General features: G+C 43.0%; 1 protein-coding gene across 1 annotated transcript in view; it reads right to left on the reverse strand.

The window, feature by feature from the left end:
* Positions 1-19264, reverse strand: part of MYO10 (myosin X) — a 254009-nt gene that overhangs the window by 186974 nt on the left and 47771 nt on the right. Inside the window, exon 2 of the mRNA XM_050937621.1 lies at positions 14000-14098. Within this exon, the coding sequence (XP_050793578.1) occupies positions 14000-14098 (99 nt within the window). The remainder of the gene's footprint in view (positions 1-13999; positions 14099-19264) is intronic.

Genomic DNA, 19264 nt, shown 5'->3' on the forward strand with positions numbered 1-19264 from the left:
CTCACCAGACTGTAAACTAAATTAGCTTCAAACAAAACACAGACTCAACAAAACTACAAGTGCTCAAGGTTTAATTATTACAATAGAGATAATTTTCAATTACCAGATTAGTACCCAGAATTTAGTCGACATTTCTATTCCACAAATCCTTCCAAAAACTTTAATAATCCTAGTGCATTTTGGACTTAGTAAATATGACAGGAAGGAGGGCAGTTATGTCTTTTCATGAAACGTACAGCATTCTATCCCTTAGATCTACCTATCCTGCAAACGAAAATGTATAAATCCAAAAGATGTACTGAAAGACGACGGCCACTTCAGCCATAATCTTAACTGTTTGTTTGACTTGCTGTTTTGACGCAAACACGGGGCCCAACCCTGCAATCCCTCTGTGTGTAGAACTCCCAAGAAAGTCATGGAATGTTGTGTAGATTTGTGGCCAGGGCTTAGTATGACTGCCTTATGCTTCTAAATCATTTTTTCAGTGCCAGCCACTCCTTATGCAAGTAGGTCTGAAGGCAAATTCAGCACAAGTTTAAAACCTGCATCACACAAATGGTGAGGGAGATTAGATTGTCTTTTTGATGACATAGCAATCTCCATTTACTCAGTGGTATGCAGAGGAGCTCAGTTCGCACTTTGATGTTAGAACAGAATTTTGCACCCATTGTATTTAAGGCTGAATTCCATCTTCCATAATAAACGTCATTTTCACTTAGAAATTTCCCAAGATGGAAAGGCTTTGCGGTTAATGTTTTCCATGTTTGCTCTCAACCCAAAATGAATTTGTTTTGGAGTTTGATTTGGTAGTTGTTGTTGTTTTAAAATAGTCAACTGTTTACAATCAGCCACTTCCTAGTTATTCAAGCTTGAATAAAACAAGTATTTCTTGCAGAGTTAAACCCGATTAGCAACTAATGTTTGGGTAGTGGCTACACTATAATTGACAATTAGTTAACGCGTTAAAACCCGCTAAACATTCAAGCATATATATGTCCCATACTTCTAAAGTAGTTTCAGCAACTGATGTCCTCTAAATCTTTACAATTTAAATTAAAGACTTCGGCTCCTTCAAGCAGATTAAACAGCTAAGAGTTTAGGGTAACTTCCATTTGTTTAGCTTGTTGGGGGTTCAATTTAAGTATGTCTCTGTTCAGGAAGCATCAAATCAAGCAGCCCCTGTTCAACAATTTAAAAAAAATCTGATATAGTCATTCTGCTCCTCATCTTTTTATTTAGAAACCAGGGGAGCCAGCGGGGATGGGGAAAGTGGACAGGTCTGTGTGACTGGAGGTCATGGAGAAGAGAGATTGGATGAGAAGCTGGGAGGAGGAGAACTGGGACTGGTAGGGCAAGACGACTGGGGTTAAGAAAATGAAGTAAGGGGAAAAAACTGGGAATGGCTGGCCAATGAAACCAGGAGTGGGGAGAAACTGGGACTAGGAGTCAGGAGGGGCAAGATTAGGACTTACTGGGCAAAAAGACTGGGAGTGGAGACTGGGACTGGATAAGTCAGGAGAATGAGACTGGAATGAGCAGCTGTGGTAGGAAAGAAACAGGACTGAGATAGGGATAGGTTGGAGGAAATGGGGCAGAAGGGGTCATGCATGTGGGAAAGGGTACAGGGTCTGTGCCTACCTGAGAACACTCCATTCCAGAGTCTAGAATGGAACCCAAAACTCCTGAGTCTTACCATTCCTCTGTGGTCAGCAAACATCTGTGAAATCCACTGGCAAAGCTTCTCATCTCCCTCTAGTGTTTCTTCTGATAGAGATGATAACCTACTGCTGCTATCAGTTACTTGGTTACTTCAAGTGGCAGAGGTCTGTGTGGTGAATCTAAAGGTTCCAACTCTGCTGATGAACCATGCTGGGGCCTGAAGTGAGGTGGTGTGGCTTCCCGCCGCTCCCAGAGTGGGAAGAGCCCATCCGGAGGCTGGAGTGGGCGGAGCTAGGGAGCTCAGAGCCCGCCCCTTAGAGGGTCAGGCGGCGACCCAGAAGTATAAAGGCTCGCCCTCAGAGCCCTCAGAGCTCAGTAAGCCCTGAGCCGCTGGAGAGGCCAGACGCCTCCAGCCTAGCTTGTGGCTGGGAAAACTCCGAGGCCCAAGGCAGCCGCCGGGACTGGCCAGGCCTGCCCTGCGCTCGCTACCCAGAGGAGTTGCCGAGCCTGCCGCTCGCCGAGGAACCTATGGTGCTGGACCCCCCTAGAGGACACCTCCTGACCCAGCTACTACCCAAGGGGGAGTCTGGGTGCAGCCAACCCTAGTCTGGCTGTAGCACACCCTGAGCCCATGTCAGTGTGTTGTGGCCAGGATACCCACTGACTCAGCAGTGGCTCTCCTGCTGCTGCTAGGGCCCTGGGCTGGGATGCAGAGGAGTGTGAGGGCCTGCGTCCCTCCTGCTACCCAACTCAGGGGGTGGCCGTCTCCTCCTCTCCCAGGCCTTTGGAGGCTTGGGGCCTACTACTGTTGCTCAGCCCTGTCTGAGGGCCTGAGCTCTGACTCTGCACTGCTCCACCCTGACCCAGGGCCTGGACTTATTGCTACTGTTTATAGTACCAGTGCTCAGCTCCGGCCCGAGGGCCTGAGCACCTGACCCAGTGTTGCCCCCCCCGACCCAGGGCCTGGGCTTACAGTATTTGTCCCTGTTATAGCAAGGGCCACCAAGGGAGACCCCACGGCCAGACTAATTCCCCAATATCACTTGTGCGTAGTGAGCCAGTGGGGCTCCCTGCCACCCCAGAGAGGGTCAAGCCCCGGTGAAGCCTTGTACAGTGTCAACAGGATGCCACATGATGGAATTCCTGTTTTTTCAGGGCTTTTTAAAACTATGAATGACATAAGCACAGAAAACTATGTTAAAAGAACATGATTAGGATTGCAAAGTCAAGCTCTAAAAAGTTAGGAAATGCCAGAATTTAGGTTGCTGCCTGTGCAACATTACATTTCTTTGACCCTCTTGTGTGTTGCATTTTGATACAATTCTTAATGACATGATCACATACTATTTTTTTCACAGGACCCTGCCTCATTTAGTGCATTAGTTTGAGGGTAAATCACAGTCAATATGTTATTCCTGCAGTTCTCCCAGCATTAAAAGCTTTCTGTGTTTATTCCTGGCCCCCAAAAGGATGATGACACTATTCGAAACAAAGTGAGGACCCTTTCCAAAACGCTAATGTGAAGAAGTTTAAAATAGTACTTGATCATGTAATTAAAAACTGCATCATAATCCATATGCACAACAGAGCTCAATTAAGGTTCTTTAGTCAATTTTCATTACGGTATTCCCTAACTTTTCAGTGCTTGACTCTGCAACCTTAATAATGTGCTTTTAATGTAGGTATTTTAATGTACAAAATAGTTAATATAAATCAGCTTGGATACAATATGTCTGTTTAGCTATCTCAGCTCCAACCTGTGTGCAATGAAGTGTGACTTACTTATTCCTAAAAATGGAGGGGAGGAAAGGGTGACTTATTTGTTCAAAGTCTTTTTCTGTGTTTTGAGTAAGTTAAACCAAACATGCAAGACTACTTCAAAGCTCTTTTGAAGCTAATTAAAATATCCATATCAAAATAACTTCACTGTCACGTTGCAATATGCTTTGGGAGGAAACATTGCACAGATATTCCTCTCATTCATGATATAATTTAATATTCTTAATTAAATAATAAAAGGTCACTTTAGAAATTTTCCAGAACACATGTATTTGGGGCTTACCTCTACATCTGAAAAGCATATGTTCTCTCTCGCTTAAATATTTCTTACTAAAGTTACTGCAGTTAGCAAACAGCACTTCCATTATAAATCTCTATTTCCGCAAGTTCAAAGCAAAACTTAAAACTACAAAAAGGCATTTGATTGTCTCTTTCCAAAATCCAGCAGGTTTTTTTTTGAAGGAAAAAAAATCTGTACATTAGCCATAATGAATATTAATATCATTGAGAGTCCTGAGGGGAAAGGTTTAAATAAACAAAATAAGCTACTTTGTGTGGAAAAGGAGTGTTGATCTCATGTAGTGTCCACTTTTCTTTATTCCTTATTTCTTTTAAAACACTATAAAGTTAATTCAGCTCTTTAAATCATTCTGATTGCCTACAGTGGAAATTAAAGCCATTTTTTTTAATCCACAAACCAGGCACAGAGAAGGTGTCAGCATCACAAACTTCCCAACTTGGCCTGTCTGCTGAAACTGGCAACTATTATGCCAAATAATGCCAGCTGTGACCATGGTGTTTTTTTTGTTTTGTTCTGTTTATTTTTTTACTACCTGGATAGCTGTTCACTAAGGACTGGATTGAGATCACTCATTTCACATAGGCCCCAAACAGCTGTCAGATGACTTAAAAAAAATAAATAAATCTGTAACTACTCACTTGGCTGGATTTGAACCAATAACCTAGAGGTTAAAAAAAAGGAAAAAAAGAAAAGAAAAAAGAAAGAAAGCAGCAACTTCACACATGACCCTCAGAAAATTTGAGGCAGACTCTTAATGTTCTTGAGTTTGGATCTTTTTTGGTGATGCTACATTGAGAAACCATGTACAAAATAAAAAGAGACAGTACAAAAACAGAGGGAATAGACATGGCTCGCTCTGACACTAATGAAGGGTGGCTAAGTATAAATTACATGTTATCGGAATAAGTGTCTCTTAGTTTCTTGTACTTGCTATCAGATTCTTTTCAACAGCCAATTATTGGAGACCCAAGCCTAAGTGTTAAAAGGATCGTTGGCCTCTCCTTTTCATAGGACAGCAGTTACTTCTTATGTGATTACAGGTGGTGAAGTTCCTGCCACATAGCTCTTTGCTTAACTTCAGCTTGTCTTTTTCTTGTAGTTGTCTTCCCCTGCCATGGTTCACACACAGTAGTGGTATTCCATCATGTATAAATCCTTATTTAAAAAAACAAAAATAAAAAAGCAGCATTCTACAGTAGTGGCTCAGACACTGCTGTTTGCAATGTGCCATTATACAATGTTTGGGACAAATTATTCTGGGGGCGGAATATATTTTTATCTATTTGAAAAGTTGATGCAATTAAATGACGCCAAGAAAAAGACTTAGCTAATTTAATTTCCTTATAAATTTTTCTTTAAAACGTTTGGGCCAGACCTGCAAACCCCTACACATAAGCAGTCCTTACTCAAACAAGTAGTCTCAGTGTCTCCCTGAAAGTAGAATTTTGCAGGATGGAGCCATTAGAGATCCTTACGTTTTCACTTAGTTCTTACTCAGGCAAAGTCCCATACAAGGCAACAGGAGTTTTGATTTGAATAAGAACCTCGAAAATTCGCCCAATGGACAACACTTCAGCTGAGCAGTATGAAGCATCTCCTTGTTGCAAACTGACACAGTAATGTATATATTGTTTAAACCAAACCATATGCTCATAAGGCACTGATAACACCGAACAATAAACTCAGTTCCACATCCAAAGGAGTCTGGAAACAGCACTACAAAATTGAATCGACAAGCTTACTCATCACAATACTCGATTTTTACGAACAAAGTAGCCTGAATTCCTTTCCATTTTTTGTGAACAGCTGAAATGTATTGTAACCCTTACAAAAGAAATTAAAATGGCAGTCTGTGTACATCTGCTTTAATCTTAAAACAAAAGCAGTTTTGCTCTCTTTAGTGCAGGCATAATAAAAGCACAGATGGTTTAGATTTTCTTTACAGAAAGCAACTGAAAAGACTGACATCTTAACTGTTTACATAGCCAAGACAGATCATAGGGATCATAGTAGGTCAAGAATTTCTAGAAGACAAAGAAGTACCCTATGTAGGTGTCTCAGAAATTAATTGCTCTCACTGACATCTCACGGGGACTAAAAATACCACTTTCTGCATTGTACAGCGGTGAGAGGAAAGTTTTAATTCATACTGCACTAAAACATTCATTTTTCCAAAAATGATAGCGACACTAATCCCAAAAGAATGGATTTCGGCAGTTACAACAAATAGTACCTAATAATGCTCAGTAAGTCGAGAACAGTACCCTGGAAGAAACAAAAGAAACAATTTGTTTGACCTGGTGGTCATTTTTATTTTTTTTAAGAATTACTCATGTGCTTTATAACTCTTTGGCTCGACCTCTTTCAAACGCTTCCATTTTTGACCATGCAGCCTTAAATACAGGGTGGCTACACTGCTATAATTAGAGAGCTAAACTGCAATCCCAGTGGCTCTAATGGAGTTGCATAGGTGTAACAGAGCATAATTTGGCCTATAATCTTTGTTCAATTTAAGCTTTATTTTAAACACTCTATTTCCCAGATGCTCCCATCCTGCAGCTAACCAAGGATAGTATTTTGGTGAGTGAAAGGGGACAAATACCAACAGACTGTGCCTTTGGAAAAGAAAAGGCAACGTATGCCTCAGTAGATGATATTTTACAATAAATGCCCATTAGGGTATGATGGAATGAGCAAATAGTAGAGGGAACAAATTGAAAAAAATACTGCTCCTTCTTAGTAGCAATGTCTCCACTCAGCCTTTAATATAAACAAACACAGCAAGGCTTGTTTTTCTGAACACTGGGTTAATCTTGAGCAAGGCCAAATAAAAACACTATGGACTAAATTAGCCCTGAACAAGCTTTCAAGGACTTAATATTGGTGAGTAAAAACATCACACTTGGGGCAAAGCAAGTGACAGAGCACGTGGTTTGGTCTTTCAAAGCGATCACTGGACAGTTGCTACATCAGCTCAACTGCAAGCAAAGGAATCATATTTTCCTTTAAAGTAATGGCTGTGCTGAATGTTTTCATTTTTCTTTTTAGCATTTATATAAACCAGAACCTCCACAACACAGACTAACAAGGCCTGTTGCAAACTACTGAATTTTGCAGACTAGTAAGTAATTAAACAAAGTACTCAAAAGGCAAGAATCATTCATCAGAAAATATACTTAGTTAATTCTGCAAGTGTACTTAGCTTGAATTAGTATATCAGAAAGTGTTCTGAAGTATACATTTGTAACAGTAAGGAATGCCTTAGTAACACAAGACCTCATGACAGCATTCTATCAAATCTTTGTACTGATGTGGAGAGACAGGCATTTTTGTGTTTCAGTTATAGGATGTGTGAACTAGTGAGGTGCTAAATGGATCTCAGAATCTTTTGCAACAGTTCACAAGGTGCTTGATAGGAGGCACTATGACATTCAGCACAATGGTCCCCATGAGGTACTTTTGGCATCTGAGGACTGAATTGGTTTAAACAAACCTGCCTCAAAGGCACAAATCAGAGACAGACTATGCACACAGTCCTCTTCACTCCAACAACTTCTGGTGACCCCTTGGTCATAACCCAAAAGCTGAGAAATGACCTAAAAAGCTTATTGCCATCTTGGCATTTATACGCTGTGAGGCTGTTTCTAGAACATCACAATATTTGCACAAAAACTGGCCAATCACTTGCTGACTGGGGGTAAGACATGCTCTAACCCAGCGGTTCTCAAACTGTGGGTCGGAACCCCAAAGTGGGTCATGACTCCATTTTAATGAGGTTGCCAGGGCTGGCTTAGACTTGCTGGGGCCTGGGGCTGAAGCCGAAGCTCTAGGGCTTAAGCCCGGGGTGCTGGGGCTCAGGTTACAGGCCCCCTGCCTAGGGGTGAAGCTCTGGGCTTCAGCTACAGTCCCCGTATCTGGAGCAGTGGGGCGCAGACTTTGCTTTCCCCCACCCCACCCAGGCAGCGGGGCTCGGGTGGGCTCAGGCTTTGGTCCCCCCTCCTGGGGTTGTATAGTAATTTTTGTTGTCACAAGGGGGTCCTGGTGCAATGAGGTTTGAGAACTCCTACTCTAACCCATTTTTACACAAGTATACATCTCCAGAAGTCACTCAGTTAACATGTCATTAGCTCTGTTTACAAGGGTGTCAACAGATGCTTGGAGCAAAAGACACTGAACTTTGACATCCCACACAAAGATTTATACATTACTCAACACAAGATAAAACCATGGTACTAAAAAACACAATCTGAATTTTAGCACTTTCCCTGCCTCCATCTCCAATATTGCCCTATTTTTCTTCTGGGAAACCAAGGTCCCAATACCCGCAGCAGTAGGTTTTGCAAGTATACCCAAGAATCATTACCAGAATTATTATAGCAGAGCCCAATATCCACTAACTAAAGAATTAGTCCTAATTTCACAGTGTTTAGACAGATGGAATCCAATTTCCTGAAATTAAGCCACTGAATCTGAAATCTAGCCCAGGGACAGTGTATATCTGCTATTTGAAAGATGCTGTAAAACTACAATGGTGTAAGCCAATATTCCTGCAAATTATTTTAGTGAGTTTTTTAAACTGAAAGCATCCTGGAAAAATTCTTACAAGTGATAATCATTCAGTGTTTATGCAAAGTTTAACTCCAAAAGCTGCTTTCAGAAAAAAAGAAAAAAAAAGTCACCTAAGTATCCCTGCATATTTTCTAAGCAAGTTTGAAAATGCAAGGAATACCATGAGGGTGTGTTAAAAAGCAGACACTTTTGGTAGGCATGCTTCAGTAGTGACACAGGTTCAACCGAGGAGTTATAATAAAATATGGTTTGGGGATTATTACTGAGCATTTATTTGTATGTAGCGTCACAGGAGCGCATAGGACTTTAAAAAGTGAACTAATGTACAATCCCTGATCTGAAGAATTCAGAATTTTGGGATGAGTCTACAAACTCTTAACATTGAGTATAGCATTTACTGATGACCAGTTCAATTGCCTTCAATATTTTCATTATTATTCATTATTAGTAGTAGTACTATCACCATAGCACCTAGGAACCCTAGTCATGGACCAGGACCTCTCTGTAGAAATACAGAACAAAAAGACAGTCCCTGCCCCAATGGGCATACGATCTCAGTGGGAGACAACAGACAGAGCCAGCAAATGGCAGAGTACAGGTAAACAATGAGACAATATTGGTAAACATGATAGACAATGATCTCTGTCCACAAACAGCTTAACCAAAAGTTTTTTGTAGGCATCAAGGCAAAGAAGAATTTTGTTCAAATGACTTCAGTGGGTCACAGTTGAGTATGCCACACAGAGTATGGGTAGCAGAATCTGACCCAAAGGGACAACTCATCATATTAACACTACACCCAGTAGCACAGGTTTGCAGAATAGGGGCCTAAATTATGATGCAAGAATAGATGATATGAGACATAGGACAGAGTGTTTATATAAAAATAAGACTCAGGATGCTTGTTGTAACACTGGGGGGATTTGTTTTAATTAAATTTAAATGTTGTCTAGTTGGATGGATGTATATTATCACACAGCAACTTCACTGTAGGAACATCACTGCCTTGAGCATATTCTCAAGTAAAGTCCAGCTCTAACCTTCCTGAATGAGCTCATCATGAGAAACTCTCCCAGCCCCCAGAGTGAGGAAGAAAAAAGGAAGGTGTAAACCCCTGTGGAAAACATACTTGAGTTGTGCTTAACACAGAACATATGTAGTCTTCCCATTCTTGCTGGGCATAAATACTCCAGCAGAGCCACGTTAAGTTAAACGTCTAGAAAATGCAGACCAAACCATTTACAGGTGCTCTTATTTGAGGCCGAGGATACTAAGCTATGTCCTGTTTGCTGACATAATACTGTACCATGAATTACTTCTTTGTAAAGCAAATTCAAAGAAAGTTGTTCTGACTGACAAGGTCTTTGCTAGTGATATTTACCATCTGTGTTTTTAAAGAACCTATATTTTAGGGATATTATATCTCAGCTGCTTCCATTTAGAATGCATTTTGATTTAAAAGTTTCTCTCAGTCAACTAAAGGAGTATGTAATTAAGCATTCTGCAATTTCAATGTCACAGATGCTAATCAGTTTGTGGCAATCAATTCAGCTTATACTCTCTGTGCAAGTTTCTTCATAGCAGAACAAGTTGTGTCCCCTCATTGTGTCAAGTCTTGTTAAACTTACAGGCAAGGTCTTCTGGAAGGGAAAGGAAAGGGATGTTACAGAAATCATATTTTTCATGGGATAGTTCAGAAAGACTGCTAGGTATCCATCTCAAATCCATCATACAAAACTTCTGCAAACAAGAACAGACGCCTAAAAACTGAATCCCCGGTATGCTGTTATATAGCTTATACAAGGTTCTGGGCACTTTTAAACATGGACCAGCCCTTTGACATGTAAGCGCTGGAAAAGGATCTTGATTAGGACAGGAAGGATGGTCTTGTGGTTAAAGCACTAAACTGGGACTCAAGAGATCTGGGTTCACCTTTTTCCCACCCTTTGACTTACCTATTTAGATTTAACCTCTTTGGGGCAGAGACTAATTTCATACTATGGCTACGTACAGCTTCTAGCACAATGGGGCCCTAATCTTCGGGAGAGCTTTTAGACACTACTGTGTATAAAACAAAGTAATAATAATAGTAAAAGTGAAATCCATACTATCTGAAGAAGTGCAAAAGGATAGATGGACCCTTTCCTAACTTCAACAGCTGCTTGAGGTCTCTTGTGGCATCTTGATAGATGGAGCCATTCATATTCTTTATTGAGTGTGTGCAATGCACCCATTTCAAGCGGTGCTTACAGCGACAGCAGTGCTTTTAGGGTTTTACTTCATTCAGTTGAGTATTTCATAAGCTCACACAACTCCATTAAAATTTATAGAATGTGGAGATGAGGAAATGCCTGTTTTATCATTAAATAAATAAAGGCTTTTTAAAAGGAGAAAATATCATATTTTATCCCCAAAAGAGCATATGAAAGTACTCACAAGTATAAAAATGATGCAGTAAGTTTAATGCACTCTTTGAAATATGATGGGGATCCAAGGGAAGAATAAGTCTCATACTCTGTATGTGTAATACACACACAGACACACGCACACTATATAGAACCATACACAGATGTTCCATGCACCTTACAAAATATTATGCATAGCCTCAACTACTACACACACATTAGCATTACTCAGGTCAAAACAGAGGAAAGAGTCTGATACAAAAACAACAATCACAGTGAAGTTTCTCCCACTCTGGAAGGCACCCAGACCCCATAGAAGCTTATAAAGAAAAGAAGATAAAATTTAGAACTGCCACTTATCACAATTTTTAGCTCATTCTAGACAGGACAAATAAATCTCTGCTTCAACCTAGTCTTCAAACCACTTTGGAAGTTCATCCACCAGCTGATTTCAATGCAACATGAAGAAGCAACACATTCTCTCATTTCTTTCCACCAAAAATTAAAAGAGAAGAGGGTGATAAAAGGGGAGTCCCCAAAAGTGGACCCCAGGAATAACTGGGTGGGCAGATGCTTGGGGATGGCCAGGACCACATATTACAGTTAAGCTACCAGCTGCTACTAGTTTCAAACTGTCTCCATGCATATGCACAAAGTACCACAGCAGCAGCAGGGTGATGCTACCACAGTGTTTCAATCATAATAAACAAAACAGCTTTATTTTAAATGACTAGTTTAATGCTATCTGAATTTTTCCTGATCAAGAAATAGCGGTGCACTCCATTTTCCATGAGGGCTCCTGATATGTAATTTACTGTCATCTTAATGTCACATCAAACATCGCGAAAGGGTGTTTGTATTTAGCAGCATTCACTTTGATTAGCATTCCTTCAAAGAACAATTGAGTGCCATAGAGTCATCTAAAAGATAAGTTTCCAGTGCTCAGAATAGTATGGAAAGAAAGAAGAAGAAAAATGAAACACTGTCTTCTGCTTAGCTATAGCAAATTGTCCATTGCAGTAATATAAAGTGACAATGATCTCAAGTCCAAACAGAAAAAGATTCCCATGTTGAGCATGCTAAAGTTAAGATAACATGAGTCTCTTGAATGAACAAGGGTGCAAGAGCAACCCCAGGAAACATGTCTTCCTAATGTTTCCCTGATTACATCTTCACATTCCACTCAAATGACTGACTGTACAATTGAAAACTGAGTGTGGGGCAATACCTGCAAGTTCTGGCAGCAGATATGGGGTCAAACATAGTTCTGCACTCAGTAAAGATCTTAACACTTCCATAATCAATTTGCTGATAGACATAAGTGTCATGCGTGGAATTTCCTAAAGAGCCCAGGAATTAGTTACCAAACACATAAAATTTTAATTGGACATTAACTCTATCGAAAATCTCAGTCCTACACCCATGTGACTTCCCATGCAGCAGTATTCCTTTAAAGTTCTAGTGTCTCATTGGATTGTCAGCACTTCTAAAGGTGACTGCCAGGTACTGTATGACAGGCAACACTGGTAATCTGTTTTAAGCCATATATTTGTTACGTTACACAGCACATAAGTGGTTAACGTATCAAGGGGAAACTTTCAAATAGGTGCAAGAGAATTTACTTGTGCAACATCCTTAATGTCAACCGGTGTGGTGCTGCTAAACCCCAAAGCATCCTTCTAAAAACACCAGGATTACTCACTGTCCCACTAAAAGTTACTTTGTCCCACTAAAAATATGCTAGCCAATCAAGTTGTAGGCTGTATTATTTATATTAAATGCTACTTAATGGTTCCACTGATTGTTGCCAACATCTTATGTTTCACGCTACTGTAAATAGCGTTAAAAACACTGTTAAAACACTGAAGGTGCCATTTACTATCAGGTATGGGGTCCCTCAGGAAATGGAATCATTCACATTTTACAAAGGTAACAGCATGAATCCTGCTTCAAGTCCTGTGCAGTTCAGTATGTACATGCTGAAAAGAGAGCAACACTACATATCAGATAGTATGTGTACACAAGAGTTGTTCATACTCACATAATAACTACTGGGCACATTTTTCATTGTGGGGGTCAAAGTCAGTCACCAAATTACTTTTTAGAACAACTAATTAAAACTAGCTCAGAGGTGCCAAGCACCAGAAGCTCCCATTACCTCCAGTTGGAGTTGCGGTGCTCTGTTAGATGCCCAACTTTAGATGCCCAAGACTGAAAATTTGGGCTGTTATTTTTAGAAGCTGGGTAGGGTTTGTGATTAAACCAGACAGCTAGTACCAGACTCAGCCTGCATTTTATTTTAAAAATAAATATATATGTACACATGATGTACATAACAAGCAATTTGTTCCGTAAACACAAATAAAGTTAGTGCTTTAACATGATCTGTCTTTCCATTTTTCTGATTAGATTATCAGTCCTTGTAAAGTGACAGATTTTACACCAACTGATGATCTAGACTTAAAATTTCAGAAGGGTTGGAAAGTGGTATGGATCGACATTACACAAATGGATAGAACAGGAACGGTCAAACCTAAATAACTTGAAAAATTCACTGGACAAACTGAAATGAATTCATGTGATGTTTCCATCTGCAGGGTGGATAGAACTACAGCCAACATTTCAAACTGGTACAGAAGAATGGAGAGTAAAGAAGGAACATGCAAGAGCTTGACATTTAAAGCTTTAGCTACACTTGACACCCAACTTAATGTATCCCCCAATATAAACAAGCCAAAATATAAAGGGTTATCTCTTATGATAGCACACATTTTGGTTCTATTACTGTTACTTTTTAGTATCAGGCTAAGGCAAAGATGTTTTCTGAGGGATTCTGACTACTCTTAACAAAAATCTGATTCTCTGCGTTCACCTGCTGTAGGATTGGAGAATATATAATTGGAGCTCGATCCCTGTCAATGGATGAAACAGGGTGAGATGCAGTGGGGACAGACAGAACTACTCGATAGGTATATGAACTGTGGATTACCAATGTATGGCTCGGATGAAATCAGAGTTTCCCACTGGTGTCAATAAGGATTGGATTTTTGTTTCTGTGAAGAAGATCAACTTTTAACCCTCACAAATGTTGACAATGTTTCTTCAGCTTTGTCCAACATAGTTACACCAAACCACCAGCAATACAACCGGAAGATCTATTAAAAACAGCAACATTTTTATATCCAGATTCCCCAAAGTTCATCACTCGTATAATTTTTTTTTAAAACATAGGGCGTCTTCTTTATTTTCTAAACAGTGATTAAAAAGATTAAGAGTAGCATCTTACCTGACCATAATCTGTCCTGAATACAACAACTCCCTCTGCACAGGAATGTACAGTGCTTGGATAATGCTGACCATTTTCTCGCAACCAGACTCGTGATCCCTATAACAAACAAATACATTCAGACTTCAGAAGGTGGGTGTACATAGACAACAAACACAAACTATTCAATTGAAATATTTTTCTTGGAAACATTTGCCAAACAAGAGACAAAGGTCTGGTCCAAGTAGGCAAGTAAGAAAATGGAACAAGATCATTTCCCAGTGAATATTTGACAATTACTACTCAAACAGTAATTGTGGGATATTTAGACTACAATGTTCCCTTTATTGTCAGCATAACTAGCTGGAACCAAATCACCGAGTCCTATGCCTTATGGGTTAACGTACATGAAGTTACATCAAAGTAGTTTTTAATTTACAGCCCAAGTTAAGGGTTTTCCCAGAGCTGGCAACCCCACTGTGCTTTCATTTTCTACCTTTCCTGAAGGCACTGCTCTTCCACACCCTTTAAGTCAACTGTATTTTAGACATTTCAGAATCTCTCCTTACATTGGGGGACTGGGAAAGAGGTGTCACAAAGGAAGGCAGAAGGAGCGGAGAGGGGCTGGTCTATACTAAAAAGTTAGGTCGATTCAGCTACGTTGCTCAGGGATATGAAAAATCCACGCCCTTGAGTGACGAACCTGGGTTGACCTAACCCCACTCAACACAGGCAGCGCTATGTTGCCAGAAGAACATTTCTGTTGGCCTAGCTACCATCTCTTGGGGAGGCGGATTGCTTACGCCAACGGAGAAGCTCTCCCATTGGTGTAGGCAGTATCTCAGCTGCTGCAGCACAGCTGTGCCTCTGTTGCATTTCAAGTGTAGACAAGCCCTAAGTGATTGTTAAAGATCTAATCTAAACCTCAGTGAAGACAATGGAAAGACTCCCACCGACTTCAATTGAGCTTTAGATCAGGCCCTAAAGCTGCGTAACAGCCCAACCCTATGGGCCTCTCCTACAAGGAATTAAGCGCTCAAGTACATTTAGCCCTGGCAGGATCAGGCCCTAAAATGATGACTTGGGAGCACATTCCATTTTGCCTTTTCAGGGGAGGATGGTAGGTTTGTTCCTCTTTGAGCACAGCCATGTTTCTAGATGCTTGATAGTGATGTGGTTTGCATTACGTTTAGATCTATCCAACTTTAGTACTGCAGCACAATAGTCATTTTATCTTAGGATTTTCTCCCATTGTTAACATTTCGGTAAGAGCCAATAACAAAGTAAGTAAAAAAAGTATCTCTCTGTACAAAGTATTCCCACAAAAGTTATTTTTCTCCTATAGCTCAGTGTAATGCTCATTCTGATTCAAGAGTGATGACACAACTTACAAGGAAACAGGCTTGTCATCGAGCAATATTTCTCATCATTACTACAAATGGGAGCACTCCAAATGCAAAGGACAAAGGCCTTTTTATGTTAACTACTGACACATTATTGCTATAAATACATTCGTCACCATCAGTAAGAACAGGTTCTGCCAACACAACTACCCCACAAAGCCAGCCCGTGCTTGCTCAGATACATGCTTATTGTTTTCAGACAGATCCATACCCTTTGGATCGAAACAGTCTTCACTGTTGACAGTGTGATATGAAGACAGCAGTAGCTCAAAAGATAAAACTGACACTTGCAGCTGCTTGTCAGCACAGTCAGTTCAGTTATTAGCAGACAGCTGCTGCCTAGGAAGCATGGCTGTTTTCTCCAATTCACTAAGTGGGGTTTTAACATTCATGCTTTTGTTTGCTTTAAACTGCATGGACGCAGAGCCAGAGTAGACATACGCACAGACCTGGATTGTGCTGGCCCCCGTGCAAGGACACTGGAAAAAGAGAAGCACTAAGTGTCTTTCCCACTATAGGCCATTCATAATTGCAGTCTCTTTATCCACTCAAGTAAAGGGACTTTTCTCTCTCTGCACCAGAGGTCCAAACTACCACAAGGGGAGCAAGAAAGGTCCATAAACCTTTTCCTAGGAACAATGTTGGGCCTACAAACTGGCCATCACAAAGAAAGGAACAAACTCCCTGAAGGACGGGGCAGTAAACATATTTCCCCTGCACCGGCTAAAACTCTGGGAGGGATTATGCCTCCCAACACAGATAGAATCCTGAAGTTTCCCCTGTGGTAATGTGTAATTTAGCAGTACCCCAGTGAATCAATTACACAATCTGGCCATATCTATACATAACTAAGACATAACATATATACAGAGAGTGACAGTAAAGTGGTTAGAATTGACAGCATGGACTCATCCGCAACTGACTGCGTGCATGTCCTTGGTCATGTCATTATCCTTTTCACTTTAGCTTTGTCCCTCTGTATAGCGAGAATAATACCTAGGTTACAGGAGTGTTGTGAGGCTTAATATCAGGAAAGTGATTTGAGAACACTGCTGTGAAAGAAGCTGTTTGAGTACAAATTATGTTACATAAATACCACTGTGCAGCCTGATTCACCATTGCATTACCCTAGTTTCAGGTTAGCGTGATTCTACTGAAATCAACCGGAGTCACACCCATGTACAGTTGGAGTAATCCACTGTGGTAAATCAGGTCCATGCACTTTTGCAGGATTTGTCATTTCCTCTGTAAGGATACTTTCTGACTTACAAACACAGACCTGCAAGGTTTGCCAAAACAAATATTTACCCACACGTTTACCCTTTTACTTCTGTGTTCCAATCGTTTTCTCATAAGGGGAGGAGAAAAATTTCAGCCTGTCATTTAAATTGCCCATTGTGAATATTTCTGGATTACAAGGCAAAATTTGGCACACAGAGCAAGTAATGGCTTGGAATCAGATTTAAAAGGTGTGAAAAACAAAAGGTACATCTTGTAAATTTGTTGTAACCCATTCACATGCATTCAAAATCATTTACTAAGTGCAACTGACTTACATGCTTTAGGACGCAGCACCTCTGTTTTGTTTATTCAGGATATTTCTCAAAATTTTCCATCCCATGCCCCCATGTTAAAACAGAAATTTTAAAAAAAAATTTCTGGACAAACGTACACCATTTACATCTAGCCATAAAGAAGAGGTGGATGCACCCAACCTTCTGAAACTAGTTTGTGATCCCAAGGGCATGTGTCTTGATCCCTCCCACCCCCAGGTTGAGCACCCATGGTTTAGATCTTATACAATAGCCCAAGACGTGTACTGGGTAGCGACACAGAAATCTCACTGGACTATATTTGGTTAGAAAACAGACACCTCTTTCTACCTCAGAATCAAGAGCTTTTTAAATAAATCTTACCAAAGGTAAGCTTCATTTAAATTCTTTAGGTACATTTTCACTTTAACTTTTTACTCATAATGAAATTTTTCCCTTTTTAGGTTTGCATCATTTTTAGATGAGACTGGGGAACAGTGGTTTGGTGTTGGTCAATATCTTTGGCAACTCCATTCATAAGAACAATTTCAAGACCATGGGTGCTCACTTCACTTTGATAAGAGAAAGAAACTACCACAGGTTGAAGTGAAGGGTTTTTGTGCATGTCCATAAAAGCAACATTTTTCCCTGAAGGAGGAAAAAAGCAGAAATACAAACTGCTTTATTCCAAATGTCTTCTGGACAGTTATGAATAAATGCTGATAACTAGAAACTGCCTGTTTCTTTTTTGTATCAGTTGGGATATCACCAGGGCCGGTGCAAACATTTAGGCGAACTAGGTGGCACCCCCAAAAAAATTTTTAAATGGTTGCAGCCGCTGCTGCTGGAGAGATAGTCTGAGCTGTCAGCGGCAGCAGCTACCTACAGCCGGCAGCCCAGGGCGCCCCCGGGGTCAGCGCGCAGCCACAGCAGCCCAGCAGCCCGGGGCGCCCCCGGGGTCAGAGAGCCGGCGCGGCAGCCCGGAGCCCGGGGCGCCCCTGGGGTCAGGGAGCCGCTGCGGTAGCCCGGCAGCCCAGGGCACCCCTGGGGTCAGGGCGCAGCCGCGGCAGCCCGGGGCGCCCCCCGGGGTTAGCGCGCCGCCGCGCGGCAGCCCAGCAGCCCAGGGCACCCCCGGGGTCAGCGCCGCCGCGTAACAGCCCAGCCTCCCGGGGCCCCCCCGGGGTCAGGGAGCCGCTGTGGCAGCCCGGCCGCCCGGGGCACCCCCGGGGTCAGAGAGCCGCTGCGGCAGCCCAGCAGCCTAGGGCGCCCCCGGGGTCAGGGCGGCAGCCCGGCAGCCCAGGGCGCCCCCGGGGTCAGGGAGCCGCAGCAGCAGCCCGGCAGCCCAGGGCGCCCCCGGGGTCAACGTGCAGCCCCGGCAGCCCAGGGCACCCCCGGGGTCAGCGCACTGCCGCGGCAGCCCGGCAGCCCGGGGCGCCCCCGGGGTCAGGGAGCCACTGAGGCAGCCCGGCAGCCCACAGCGCCCCCTGGGGTCAGCGCGCCGCCGCGCGGCAGCCCAGCAGCCAGGGGCACCCCCAGGGTCAGGGAGCCGCTGCGGCAGCCCGGCACCCCAGGGTGCCCCCCGGGGTCAGGGAGCCGCTGCGGCAGCCCGGCAGCCCAGCACGCCCCCGGGGTCAGGGTGCCGGCGCGGCAGCCCGGCAGCCCAGGGCACCCCCGGGGTCAGCGTGCTGCCGCAGCAGCCCAGAGGTTTGGGCTGACGGGCGGCTGCGCTGACCCAGGGGAATCCCTGAGCTGTAGGCAGAGGCTCAGAATTCCTCTCCCTCCCAGAGCAGTGGCTCCAGCCTCTGCAATTTTTCTCGTTGCCCGGCGGGGGCACCGGTGGCTGGGCAGAGCTGCGCAGCTCTGCTTAGGGCACGTGGCAGGGGCCCTGCAACAGTGGCGCAACACCAGGGCTTCGCTTCTGGAGGAAAGCCGCGGCTGCCCCCTGGCTCAGCCTCCACGTCAGCCCCAGCGAGGGGCACGGAGAAGAAAAGAGCCTCGTCAGTGGTCTGGTGGAGCGGAGGAAGAAAGAGGACCCTAGAGCTCATGCACTGGGCAAGGTAAGCAAGTGCCTCCCCACAGGTCGGCCTCTGGTGCCTGTGCTCCTGCCCCCTTGGTCCTTAGCTGGTCCCTGCTCCTGCTCCCCTTGTGCCTGGACGGCTGGAGAGAACACCAGCCTGCAGAGCTGAGCTGCCCCAGTGCCCCCAGGCACCCCCCTGACCCCATCCCCCCCACAGCCCTGACCCCCCAGCTCCGAGTCTAGTCCTTCTGAGCTGGAAACCCCCTCGACCTCATCCCCCCACAGCCCTGACCCCCAGCTCTGAGCCCAGTTCCTCTGAGCTGGAAATCCCCTG

Source organism: Gopherus flavomarginatus, chromosome 2, assembly GCF_025201925.1.
Source record: "Gopherus flavomarginatus isolate rGopFla2 chromosome 2, rGopFla2.mat.asm, whole genome shotgun sequence".
Classification (NCBI taxonomy): Eukaryota; Metazoa; Chordata; order Testudines; family Testudinidae; genus Gopherus; species Gopherus flavomarginatus.